Source organism: Equus przewalskii, chromosome 4, assembly GCF_037783145.1.
Source record: "Equus przewalskii isolate Varuska chromosome 4, EquPr2, whole genome shotgun sequence".
NCBI lineage: Eukaryota > Metazoa > Chordata > Mammalia > Perissodactyla > Equidae > Equus > Equus przewalskii.
The window spans coordinates 28,555,775-28,569,436 of NC_091834.1; the positions used below are offsets into that span (position 1 = coordinate 28,555,775).

General features: G+C 35.6%; 1 protein-coding gene across 3 annotated transcripts in view; it reads right to left on the minus strand.

The window, feature by feature from the left end:
* The window catches only part of SEMA3A (semaphorin 3A), a 450,731-nt gene that overhangs the window by 127,194 nt on the left and 309,875 nt on the right, over window positions 1-13,662 (minus strand). For all 3 annotated transcript variants that reach the window (XM_008527521.2, XM_070617315.1, XM_070617316.1), the window contains one exon: window positions 3,703-3,822. In XM_008527521.2, coding sequence (XP_008525743.1) covers window positions 3,703-3,822 — 120 coding nt within the window. The remainder of the gene's footprint in view (window positions 1-3,702; window positions 3,823-13,662) is intronic.

The following is a 13,662-nucleotide window of genomic DNA, read 5'->3' on the forward strand; positions in this document are numbered from 1 at the left end:
CATTTGGGAATATTCTGTCTCATAAGGATGACTTACACTTTTCATTTGAATGGCATGGATGCTGAGAGCTTAAACTCAAAATTCATCTGTACTCTAGCTCTGAATCATTCTTTCCGTGAACTCTGCATGCATTTTTATGATAAACACACACATGTGTATGCAGTATGTGACCTTATTGGCAGTTATCTGCAATGTCAAGTACTATTGGCAGATACCCAAGAATTGATTGACACACATCTTATAGAACTGGAGTTAATTAATATGTCTACCAATTCCCAACTGTATTACAGGAAACAGAAAATCTGTTTAATACAGCAATCAATGACATACTGTGTGTGGTCGGAAGGCATTCACTACACAGCAAGAGTAGACTTTGGAATACGGTTTTCAGAAGTATAAATATTGCTACTAAAATTCTAGGAAAGTAAAATGAGGTCTATGTTCATAACTAGAAGATTAAAGAAGGGGGGTTTTCACACACTGTTTATCATTATTTAAAAGGAATTGTTAATTTTCTCCTACAAGTTCTGAAGCTATTAAATGATGAATGGAGTCTTGATTTGATTCAAAAGTAACATTTTCACCTTTGCAGCATTTGGCCATCTGGAATGGCGAGTCCATAATGTCATTTTCTAACAGTGGATTTTAACAATCTTGGGAACGCAATGTAAGACAATGAGTTATTTTAAAGAAAGAATACTGCAAAGGAAAAATTGAGTGTTAAAATGTCCATGAAAGCCATGATAAAAACTGTAAGCAAAACATCCTTTTTTGTATGATAAAACTATTTGTAATATGTAAAGGCTGAACAGAAGTTTAAAAAGGAAACGATTTCATTATTTGATGTAGAGTGGGACAGGTAACAGCAAAGTATACAAGCTACTTCTAAACTAGAATATAGGAGAAAGATGTGTGCTGGTTCTATCTGAAAAGGCAGGCTTGCATATAAAAGTTACTAAATTCAAACTTGATGAGAGCTTATGAACTCTAATCCAACAGTCCTGGCCTCAGTCTTGATTGCTGTTTGATTTCTTCCTCTTCGAATCTTTCCGTTACTGTCATTCTTTTCTGAACTGCATGAAGCGCACATTATCTCTTTTTCTTAACTTCACAAACAGCATAACTGTTTAAATTCAAGGGTAGTATTTTAAGTATCAGCATAGATCAATTTAAAGCAGATTCTCTCTTAAGGCAGCTTAAGCACTGAAAATTAAATTTTATGTTGTCTAGACAAACTATCTTGATAATATCTTTTCCAGAATTTCCTAGATTGACTGTCTAGACTGCTCCAAATTCCCCCAGGTAATTGCATAATCGTCTTCCCTCTGACCTCCTAAACTGTCTGGAACAGCATTTCCCAATATATAGTGGCCATGCAAATCAGGATCACTGAGCTTCTGAAAGAGGGCTCTCTTAAAGGTTCTGAGTTTCAGAATCTCAGGAAAATACTTGCACCCCAATATCCCACCTCGCAGGAGATCAAATGGGAAGCTTTACTGATTTATTTCAGTGGACAAAAAGGCCACCTCAATTTTTCTGGGTAAATGGTCTGGCTCCAGAACCTGTAATTTTCCATCTCCCACCCATCTATAAAGCAGCAATGATAGTCATTGAGTTGATAAGGAAATATGCTGTGAACTTTACTAAATAGCAACTAAGAAAAAAACTCAAGACTTTGGGGAAAATGTTAAAAATATGAGAACTACCTATTAGACAATGTTAAATTCTCACAACAACCGTATAAGGTAGAGACCATTCTCATTACTACTTTCTAGGTTAGAAACAGAGACACAAAGAAAATAAGTAGCTTGCCCAGGATCAAGCATCTAGTACTAAATTGAGGTCAGACAAAAGCCCAGCAGTCTGAGGCCACAGGACACGCAGTTAACAATGATGGGATTAGAACTCCTTGAGTTTCTATAGCGAAAAATGTCAGTGGGTCGTGCCCTGCTAGGAGGGTTGGAAGACGGTTAGAGGTAATAAGTCAACCTCTCATTTAACATATATGAACACTGAGGATCAAAGGGGTTTTGCTTAGTTTTGTTTTACATATTATGAGACAGAGTCTCAGGGAGGTTAACCTCAGAGAGGTTAACTCATTTTTCCAATGCTCCAGAGCTAGGAAGTTGTAGAATAAGATCAGAAGCCAGATGTGACCCCAAAGCCCACGTCTTCTCCACTAACCTGTGCCAGGAGCTCAGCTCTCCTGACTCTGTTACCCTGTGCAGCATGATGCCTGGCAGATGTAAAAAGTGCAATATGATGTGGAAGGAGTTTTCTAGAGCTATCTTCAGAATACAGAAAAGTGGGTCAATCACTCCAGGCCCAAGTTTTATGGTGCCTGGGTATAGCTGAGAAGAAAGCAAAGAGGGAGAGATTTATCCAGAAGGTGCTAAAAAGTTAAGTGCGCAAAGTCTCCAGGACCATGTGCAGGAAATTATTCCTAATTTCATCAATATGAAGCAAGTAATTTAAGTAGAACTGCCTTTCCTTAAAGTTAGTGTTTACTTAAAACTCTAGGATATGTCAGCAAGTACAGTACAGGTGCTCACAGGAGGGAGAAGGAGGAAGGGTGCATTGGAGGAATAGGCTGATGAGAGGCCAACGCCTAAACTGGTGAGACCTTAGGAAAGTGTTTAATCTTCCCAGGATTACCAAGAAAGTAATAATAGTTGTGTTTAGTCTAGAAACCACAGTGTCTCTAAGAAGTCTTCTTATAGAAAAAATCCAAACTGTTTTGATTTCTGTGTCTTTGGATTAAAACAATATATTTTTATCAATTTAGGACACCTTAAGAAAATTTAGAGAGAGAATCTAGAGTTTAAGTTACAAAGAAGTGGCTAAAATGTAATTTATATGTTATGTTTAGGATTCCAGAAATATTCTGGAAACAAATCCTTTATTTTTTTAGTATCTCTGAATCCAATTTGGAAGCAAATTCTGTCACAAATTATCTTCTCACCACATGAAAGTTTTTGTTCTTCTTAGGATTTTGTGCCAAAAATTATAGAAGGCTTATAATTGAAGGCTATTGGTAAGCCCAATTCATGAAACTGCTTTCAATACTAGTAACTTTTCTTTTAAATATTTCCCTAATTTCAAGTTTTACTTAAATTTACCTAAATTTAATTTCCTCACTAAAACATCTTTTAGGAGCAACAGACAAATTAAAGAAACGTCTTTTCCATACTGCCAAAATAATAGCCAAAAATGTAAAAGGAAAGTTTAGCTGAACAAGAACACAAATGTGAATAATTTAGGTCAAATATGAGATCAGATCATTGTGCACATGTATGGCATCCTTTCTTAATCCCTAGGCAGAAGAAAACAACTGGGGTGGCAGACACTTCCGGCTGAGGATGGAAATGGAGGGGAAAGCTGGCAGTATACAAATGAAGGAGAAAACAGTACACATTCAGCCTGCTGACATCTGCTGCACATGCAAAATGGATTGAACTCTGTAATCCAGGGTGAAAGCAAATGCTTTCTTCCTTGCTTCCTTCCTCCTGTTCTGTAGTTATCGTTGAGTGATAGTCTCATTCTTTTTGCATCCACAGCTTAAAATTAATAACAGCATCTGAATTTGAAGTAGGTCCCACTGAATAGCAAACCAGAAGCTAAATGAGCTGAAGAAATTAGTAATGAAGCATTTGAATAGGAAGGGGTCATAAACAAACACCCTTTTTTAAAAGTCAGCTTTACCTCAGGATGATGTCCAATTTCAATGTAGGTGCAAATTGGATGAAAAGCCCCTGTTCCACAGGCATACAAGTGAGTTTGATTATAAGCCTTAAGCACCTTGATGAAATTAGCACATTCTTTCTGTAAAACAAAAGGAAAACCAGTGAGTTCTAGCAGTCAGCATGACCGAGGTGTCCTCTAGGGGGCTAGGCACGCTTGAACAGATTTCTTTTCTTTTATGTCCTTTTCACAACATTTTTAGGGCTTATTATTCTATTGTTTGCTCACATTATTACATGAACTAAAAATATAAAAGTTCTTACTCTTTGAGGGGCTAAATATAATATTCTCTTCCATAACTTTTTAATTAAAACTATTTATACAAAACTATTTATACAAAAGTGGAATAAAGTTATAGATAACCAACAATCACAGGTGACTCTTCTAGAAAAGAGAACAGCAAATTATATGATTAAGTATTGAATTACTTAAATAATATAACAGTGAAAATTTCTTTGCAAAAACCAGCTTTGAGTTTAATTTTAGAAAAATAAAACAAAATTAAGATATAACACAACCTATCATTAAACATGACTGTTAAACATCATTAGGAACCCATAATGATGGGTGACTGACTCTTAACTTCTGTAGTGCTGCTTGTTAGTGAACTCCATAGACCCTGAGAAGGTAAAGCCACCTCCTCTGGAAAATGTTGCTTCAGCCTCAAAGACAATTTGATTATATTTAAGATGATATAGAGAAGATGCTAAAGTTTGGAATGTCTGTAGGCTGAAGGATATTTTCTAGAGTGGCTGTAATTAATAAGTATTTTCAGGAGGTTCATGGACATCCTGGACCCATACATGGACCCCATGCCCAATGAAACATGGATCCCCCCGGTAAAGAACAACTAGTTTCAAGAGGAAATTCTAGTTATAGCTTATTATTATTTAAAGAAGCTTAGACATCCTGCAATTTTATCCTCTGAATAAAATATCACCTAAGAAATAAAATAGACAGAGCTATTTATATTTTTTCTATATATCCTATTACATCTGTAGATCCTGTGAAAGAAAATGTTTTTCTATGAACAAGCAGGAATCTTAGGTTTTGTCCTTGTTGAGGAAAGATTTTGGGAAAAAAATCAGATATTCAGAATATAAACTGGGTAATTTTATTGCCAAAATAATCCAGAGCAGGAAAGACAATTTTTGCAAAATATTTTTAAATAGATGACTCTATATTAATATTGTAAAAAGAAAAACTCAAACTATGAAAATAGGTTCAAATAAAATGTTATGGTCTATTAATCATATAACAAATCTTAAGAGTTGCATACAATATAAGTAGAAAATACGAGTTCATCATGGAATATGAACATAATATTCATTTTGAAAGTATCCAAATGGGCTCTCATATGCTAAATAATAAAAATTGCATTGAAAATTATTTTGTTATTGATCATAGACTTTTTAAACTCATTTTGTGTTTTTGCCTCTATGCATTTGGAAATAAGAACCAAATATATAATTAGAAATGCAGAAAAAGATCAAAAGCAGACCACGATTCAAGCAAGGCTGGCAAACATAATAGAGGATTGGGTTGGTCTTGGCACCTCTCAGTGTGTAACACTCCCAAAGTCACTCTCTATGACATGTGACTTTTCAAATGAAAGCTCAGAATGCATTTGGACTTCATGTAGTCAGAGTTCATAATTGAAATGGTACAATAATTTAAGTACATTTCCACACGACATTTGTATTATGTGTCTGTGCTGATGATTTTGGTCTTAACTCTATTGCGCCCATAAAATACGGAGCAGACACCCAAACTTGAGCAGAAAAATGGATATTTAAATTCAAATAATTGCTTTCCATCATCATTAATTTTTCTAGGATGAAACCTGAGAATGAACATAATACTTTGTCCCCAAGGTAAATTAGACCTATTTAAAGTAAAATATAAAACTTTCAAGTTGTGACTCCTCATGCTTTCTTAACATATGCTGAGTAGTTTAGGGGAGAAGCTAAAATATACATCTAATTTCTCCCACTGTTTTGCTGCTTAAATCCTGAATCTTTAGTCTAGTAAAACATTATGACAGGTAAAATTAAGTTCTGAAATCAACTGATTTTGCCAGTTGCTATGAAGAAAAATTTCCTAGCTTAAAGAGTACATAGATCTCATCCATGCTTCACTTTCACTAGGGTATACCTTAGACAAAACTGTGAAACAGAAACAACCTAATTTTAAAGACTCTTTGCAACAAACTCTCCATTCTGTAACAGTTTCTCCTCCTCCCTCAAGAGGACAGGGCATGAATGCTTGGGCAGAGAAAGGTTGTGGAAAGGGAAACATCTGATAAACTCATTTACAAATGAGGCATTCGTGAGTCTTACCCAAAGGATGTATTTGTGCTTTTAAGCAAATTTAGTCATTTGCAAAGAAGTCATTTTCAGAAAAATATTTTATGGCACCCCTTTCTTTGAAACATGGAGATAGCCACACACTCTACTTTTACATAGAGATAGCCAGCCCTGACTGTGCACTCAATATTAGAGCATTCGAGATTATAAATAACCAGTTCCAGCACCATATGTTAAAGCCAAGAAACAGGCTGTGTATATATTGGTAAGCAAACGAATATTCTAGTAGATAACAGAGGCAGACCCAGATGGATGTCTTGTTCATTTTAGGAAAGAACAGTGTTTCATTTTGTTTTCCATGCCTTTAAAGATATCCAAGCAATTTTTAATACAAACCCAAATTCTCTAATCTTATTAGTAACACCTAAGTGCATTCTAGAAATTTGAGAATAGACCCTAGTTCTTCACAATAAAAAAAAAAAAGAGAGAGAGAAAGGAAATATCTTATGAGCATGGATACTTGTGAACACAAATGAAGGCTCATATCACCTCTGGAACTTGTTATGAATCCTAAAATCACAGCATTTCGGGCTCTTAGCTCTTCTGGATTGGATAACTGATTAGCCACAATTAATGACTGAAAAACTCTCAGAGTTCTTGAAAACTGGAATTGAGCCACACTGAACATCATAATTTTAATTTGTTCTCTATTAACTATCAAAGAAGCACCACTATAAGGGGACAGCTATCCCTCTTCAGAGCTGCTAGAAAAAAATCAATCAGAAGACTATAGTTGTGAAACCTGGCATTCTACTGAGAATACTGATAAGAGAGTTGATCTGTGCTACAAAGCAAGTAGACCCACCCCTATCATCCTAAGGCCTGGAATGATCCTGTTCATTTCCCCAATGAACTCTGCCAGTTGGCAGCAGTTTGTACTGTTCTGTGCCCTGGGGCTAGCTCAATATTATTTTGAAGTGAAGGTTGATGCAAATAAAATGGAGAGAAATTTCTTGGGTTTATAGAGTATGTTAAGACACTTGAAATGAAATAAAGAAATTGAATGAAATACTTTCAAAACTGGTTATAAATAGCTTCAAGGAAACTCATCAACAACAATGTGGGAGGAAACAGTGAATTAAAAGAACTGGACAGAGAAGAACCAAAAACTTGAAAGAGACATTGTTAGTAAGGATTGTTCTTTAAACAGAAAACCTACATAAAAGAGTATCAATCCTGTCATTCATTTGCCTTCATTCTCTAGCTTGTTGCTGCCAAGGTTTTGAGCGTTCCAAAACAGGATATTCATTTTATTTGGAAGCAGCCTGGACATTCCTCTAAAAAAAAGGAAGCATGGCAGAAAAAGGAAACCCACTTCACACGTTTCTGCTCTAGGGAGACAGAAGAAGAGTGTTTCTGACCTTTTCTTGAACCATGACGATTTTTAAAACTCAGAATGTAATGTACTTTTTGGCATTAAACTACTGCACTGCTTTGCTCAGCGCTGGCGGATTTACAACGTAATAAAGAGAATGTAATCAGTTCAAAATGAATTCATTTTTCAAACCTTGATCCTTTTTGGAATTTAAGCTGATATACACAGATAGGTTTAGCAACAAGTTGGCTTCCCTAGAGTCAGGCAACCATACTGACCTCTTATTTTACTGAAATGTACTCCAGACCAACAGCATTATAAATTGTTAACTTAACCTAGAAGTAAAAGTAAAGGTAGTTATAAACCAGTAAACCCCAAGGCCACACCTGGGGAGCGATGATTCATCATCCTTAGTGACAAACCGTTTATACTTATTTTTTAAGGGTTTCTAGGGCTTTCGGATCAAATGGATAGAGGAATTACACGTAGAGATATTAGCCTGGAAAAATAAATTAGAAAATGTCTACCCCTAGAAAAAGATATAGGAGCCAAAGGCACAGCGATTCAAAAACAAACATTACAAATATGTAGCACTGATTAGACTGTGTTATGTAGACTTTTCCTGGACGGTTACAAAAATAAAGTCTATCCATCTGTCAAAACAACTGCTCCACACATGAAAATTAAAACAGAATTGAGGGGTTTTTAACTAACTTCTGATAATTATACTTTCTACAAAAGACTGTATTTTACCTCCTATTCCAATTACCTCCTTGCATCTTCTTAAATTATGGATGGAGCAGTGAAATTTTGCTCTAAATAAAAGAGATACGAGGAGAGAAGTTTGTGAAGATGAACAGTCTCTGTTCAAATATACTCAGTTCCTGATTACATCAAACAACTTGGTCTGGTTCAAATATAAATCAGCCCAAAATGAATGGGTATCATACAGCATTTCCTCAGGTCAGTGAACATTCATTAAAAAGAAAAGAATATTCTGTATCACCTCAGTAGTTCATGTAGAAATATTTTAATGTATAATCTAGCAGCTGGGAAATTTAAAAAGGACTTTCTTTTCCTATCATGATGGGTAGATACATTTCTTCATGAAAATCCATTAATAGGCTTAATTCCTGAAGTTAATCTGTTGACTTTCTTATTCTCTGGTCAATTTATTTGGCAAACTAGCTGAATACTAGAATCTTTGTGCCAGAGCAGTAATCCATGAGATTGTTCCTGTCACTCACTTCATCTCTCTCTTTATTTAAGCCGGTTCCATACTTACCTAGCAACAATGTTTTGTCTTTTTTTTTTCTTTTAACACTGTGCTATTACAGCTGTGATCAGATTGTCCATAATCATATCTTCCTAATGCTTCACCATTCACTAAAGGATGTTAGAAATCTCTTCTTCAACGAGGCATATCTAATAAAACGACGATTTAACTGTGTTCTAATTATAATATTAGCCATCTAATGTTGAATTTGTGACTCAGAATTTTTTAACAGCCACCATATGAAATGGCAAGTAGGCTGTCCTGTCCATTTTGGGAGACATTTTTACCCTCATTATTAAGAAGAATGATGGTATAATAAAACCCATTGACCCTTCCACCTTGATGCTTTGCTTTGTTTAATTTCAGAGAATTTTTTTTAAAATACTGATTCAACTAGGACAACAAAGTCGGCATTATTTCATGGCTAGTTATTTAAGTATGTAAGCCTATTCCTATTAATTGAACTGTGTCACCTTTAAACCTAGGATAATTGAAAAATAAATTTTAAAGTGGCTTGAATGATTTGATAGACTAAATGAAGTCTTCTGTACAAGCCTACCAAATCATTTTACTTAAATGTCCATATCAGTTAAGTGTTCCATTTGACAAGTTTTTCACCTCTGGATTGACTATTCGTTTTGACGTTCTAGAAATACTGATTAAGATTCTGTAAACATTTTTCTTTCAAATTATTTGAAACCTTCAAACTTGGTCAAAATGATTATACACATAGGCACTAGAGACCATGATATTAGCAAAAGTTGCCCAAGGCAATTCTCTTCTACTGTTTAAAGGAGCTTTAAGTAATTTCACTTTGAAATTCCATATGGACCAGAAAAGCTGATGATATCTACTTTTTTGGCTACTTTCTTTTATGTTGTGCTATCAATCTAATTAATTGCTACATTTGTTCCATTCATTGGAGTTATTTGATTGTGGGTGGTCCATAATATGTACCTAGCATAACCCTTCTTCACCTTATATTCAAATGAATGCAAACAATTGTAAAATATTATGTGAAACCAACCTAAATATTTTTCCTGCCAAACCGAGAGAACTATGAAGCAATCAAAATCCTCACTCTGATTTCAGTACTGATATTGTGTGGCTTCCAATTTTATGCAAGGTATTGAGTACTTAGTGCTCATGTCTCGAAGCAACTAAATCAATGATTTATACCTAGTAGGTAGAGTTACAATCTGAAGAGATTTATTGCAGATAGAATTAGTTGGCAACTTAATTCTAACATATCCACATTTACCAAAATAGAATTTAATTCTCAAATAGGGGATATGAACTGCATCTTTAATTGCATATGAGATGTAGTCTTGAGGAAGGAAAAATGAAAATAAAATCCAGATTTTAGATGAATGCTTGATTTCACTCATATATACATCTTTTATACCCTCTGCCATAGGTATCATCAAAAGTAAAAAGTTTTTTGGTTGGAGTCCTTAATGTTCAAGTACTAAATGCCATTATATAGTTAATAATATAAAATGTTGTCAACATATCTTCTAATAAATGGACACTCCTTAACCATTTATAATAATCCATATATAATATATAATCCATAGATGCAATATATTTGGATGTACACACACATATTTATGTCTGTGTAAATGTGTGTATATATATATACATACACACATACATATTAATTTTAGAAGTAATTTCTGAATATAATTAAGATGTGGAATTTTAAAGTTTGCTTCTGTTTATTAATATTTGATGAAGATGTTACTTATTCTAAAGTAGGTATTTACGTTTGAAAAGGTATTCTCAAGGAATTTAAGAAAAACATATAGAACAAAAGTAATAAAATCATAATGATAAAATAGAAATAGCATGGAGGTAGTTAATTATGACAAAGAGAAAAACCACAGGCCCAAAACAGCATCACTTCTGCTAAAGCCCAGATAGCAAACCTAGATTTAAAACCAGATCTAATTGCAGTTTCAACCCTCCACAGAAGTGTAATCTTAATCAACCAGTCTGGAATTTTCTGGTCAGTACCAATGAGGTAATCTGTCATGTAGGCCTTCCCCACCCACCAGAGGAAGAGGCAATCTGCATGATAAAACCCTTGCCATTCCCTTCCTTTCAAAGAGATGTCCTGGCCCAAAATAATCCTTTCTTTTCTTTTGCTAATACCTTCTAACCCTGCTCTCCTTCCACCCCATAGAAAAATCTTCCATTTTGTACAACTCCGTAGGGTGTCCTTCTGATGAAGATTTTAGGCTGGTTAATTTTAAAAAACTGCAGATGAGAAGCGAGCTCCCAGGATTGGAATTTGCTTGCTCTTTGAGAGATATTTGCATTTGTGAAGGAAGGGGGGATGACCTTGTAGGGACCTGAAATTGGCCACCCCAAGATATATCTCTTTGGCATCAGGATTGTTTGGGGCTGATTGCTTTCGATAAACTGGGACAGGGAGGGGGGCTCTGGGGAATGGAACTTGCCCTTGTTGGGACACATTTACATTTGTAAGGTAAATCTCTATCTGTAAAAGGTGCCTCCCTCTCTGTACCAGGAAGAAGAAGAGAGATGACCTTGTCCCTAGAAACTCTTAATGGGGAAGGCAAGAACTTAAGTTGGTTGCTGTCTGGCAATCTCATGTAACTGATTTAGGGTGGTGCCTTCTAACCTTTCTAACCTTTACTTAATCCGATTTGATTCTTGTCTAAAAGTCATGGGATCACCCAACGACCAGACCCCAGCTGCACTGATACCATTTTAACTTTTTTCATGTTCTTTCCTTTGTCTTGTAAAGAGATGACTCACATACCCATGCCTTATAAAATTAGCCCTAACCCTCAACTCGGGGCAGGAGCTGCGGCTCCTCCTGCCCTTGGGCCCTGTCCCCACGCAGCAGCAGCAGCTCTGACTGCCCGTGGGTCCTATCCCCATGCTATTCCACATTATTCTCTAAATAAAAGAGCACTACTGCCAGATCTTGAGAGTCCAAGAAATCTTTCTTTCGACTGCTCGGCTCACCGACCCTACATCACTTCTAGTTGCTAAATGGGATGCTGCCAGATTCATGAATCGCTTAATAAAGCCAACTGATCTTCAAATTTACTTGGTTGAACTTTTGTTTAACAACTGTATTAATCTGATGCTTTAAAAGTCACTCAGACACAGGTTAGAATTATTCAGGCATCATTTCCATTTGCTTTGTGACTATCGGAAAGTTACCTAGGTTCTCTGAGACTTAGTCTTCTTAATTAAACATGAGGTTAAAGATATATCCATGTAAAGTACTTAGAATGAAGCCCAGCACTTATTTATTGATCAATAACTGGTTATCTTACTCTTAAAATAATCATCAGTTTTTTGGTTTGACTATTTCCATGTCTGCTTAACTCACACCATGCCACGACTTGGGAAAGAACTGTATTGTGAATTGTTCGTTCCTTGTAGGGACAGTGTGGGAGATCAGAATTTGCCACTCCAAAATGTGTCTCTTTGGCTTTATTATTATTTTTTAATTGAGATTCATTATAGATTAAATCATTGTGAAATTTCAGTTGTACATATTTCTTGTCTGTCAGCAAACAAGTGCTCCCCTGCATCCCCTGTGCCCACCCTTCACCCCCCTTCCCCTGGTAACCACTGAACTGTTTTCTTTGTCCATGTGTTTGTTTATATTCTGCATATAAGTGAAACCATATGGTGTTTGTCTTTCTCAGTCTGGCTTATTTCGCTTACCACAATACCCTCCAGATCCATCCATGTTGTTGCAAATGGGACGATTTTGTCTTTTTTTAAGGCTGAGTAGTATTCCATTGTATATATATACCACATCTTTATCTAATCATCAGTCGATGGGCACTTGGATTGTTTCCATGTCTTGGCTATTGCAAATAGTGCTGCAATGAACATAGGGGTACATATGTTACCTTGGATTCTTGATTTCAAGTTGTTTGGGTAGATATCCAGTAGTGGGATAGCTGGGTCATATGGTATTTCTATTTTCAGTTTTTTGAGGAAACTCCATCTGTTTTCCATAGTGGCTGCACTAGTTTGCATTCCCACCAGCAGTGTATGAGCGTTCCCTTTTCTCCACATCCTCTCCAACATTTGCTGTTTTTGGTCTTGGTAATTACAGTCATTCTGACTGGTGTAAGATGATATCTCATTGTAGTTTTGATTTGCATTTCCCTAATGATTAGTGATGTTGAGCATCTTTTCATGCGCCTGTTGGTCATCTGTATATCTTCCTTTGAAAATGTCTGCTCATATCATTTGCCCATTTTTTGATTGGGTTGTTTGTTTATTTTTGTTGAGTTGTGTGAGTTCTTTATATACTTTAGATATCAACTCTTTGTCTGATAAATGATTTGCAAATATTTTCTCCCAGTTGGTGGGTTGTCTTTCCATTTTGTTGATGGTTTCCTTTGTTTTGTAGAAGCTTTTTAGTCTGATGTAGTCCCATTTGTTAACTTTTTCTGTTGTTTCCCTTACCCAAGTAGACATGGTATTTGAAAAGATATGGCTAGGACCAATGTCAAAGAGTATACTGCCTATATTTTCTTCTAGGATTTTTATGGTTTCAGTTCTTACAATCAATTCTTTAATCCATTTGGAGTTACTTTTTGTGTATGGTGAAAGATAATGGGCTACTTTCATTCTTTTGCATGTGGCTGTCCAGTTTTCCCAACACCGTTTATTGAAGAGACTTTCCTTTCTCTATTGTATGTTCTTGGCTCCTTTGTCAAGGACTAACTGTCCATAGATGTGTGGTTTTATTTCTGGGCATTCAATACTGATCCATTGATCTCTGTGTGTGTTTTCGTGCCAGTACCATGCTGTTTTGATTACTATAGCTTTGTAGTATATTTTGAAGTCAAAGATTGTGATGCCTCCAAGCTTTGTTCTTTTTTTCTCAGGATTGCTTTGGATATTTGGGGTCTTTTGTTGTTCCATATAAATTTTTGGATTCTTCGTTCTATTTCTGTGAG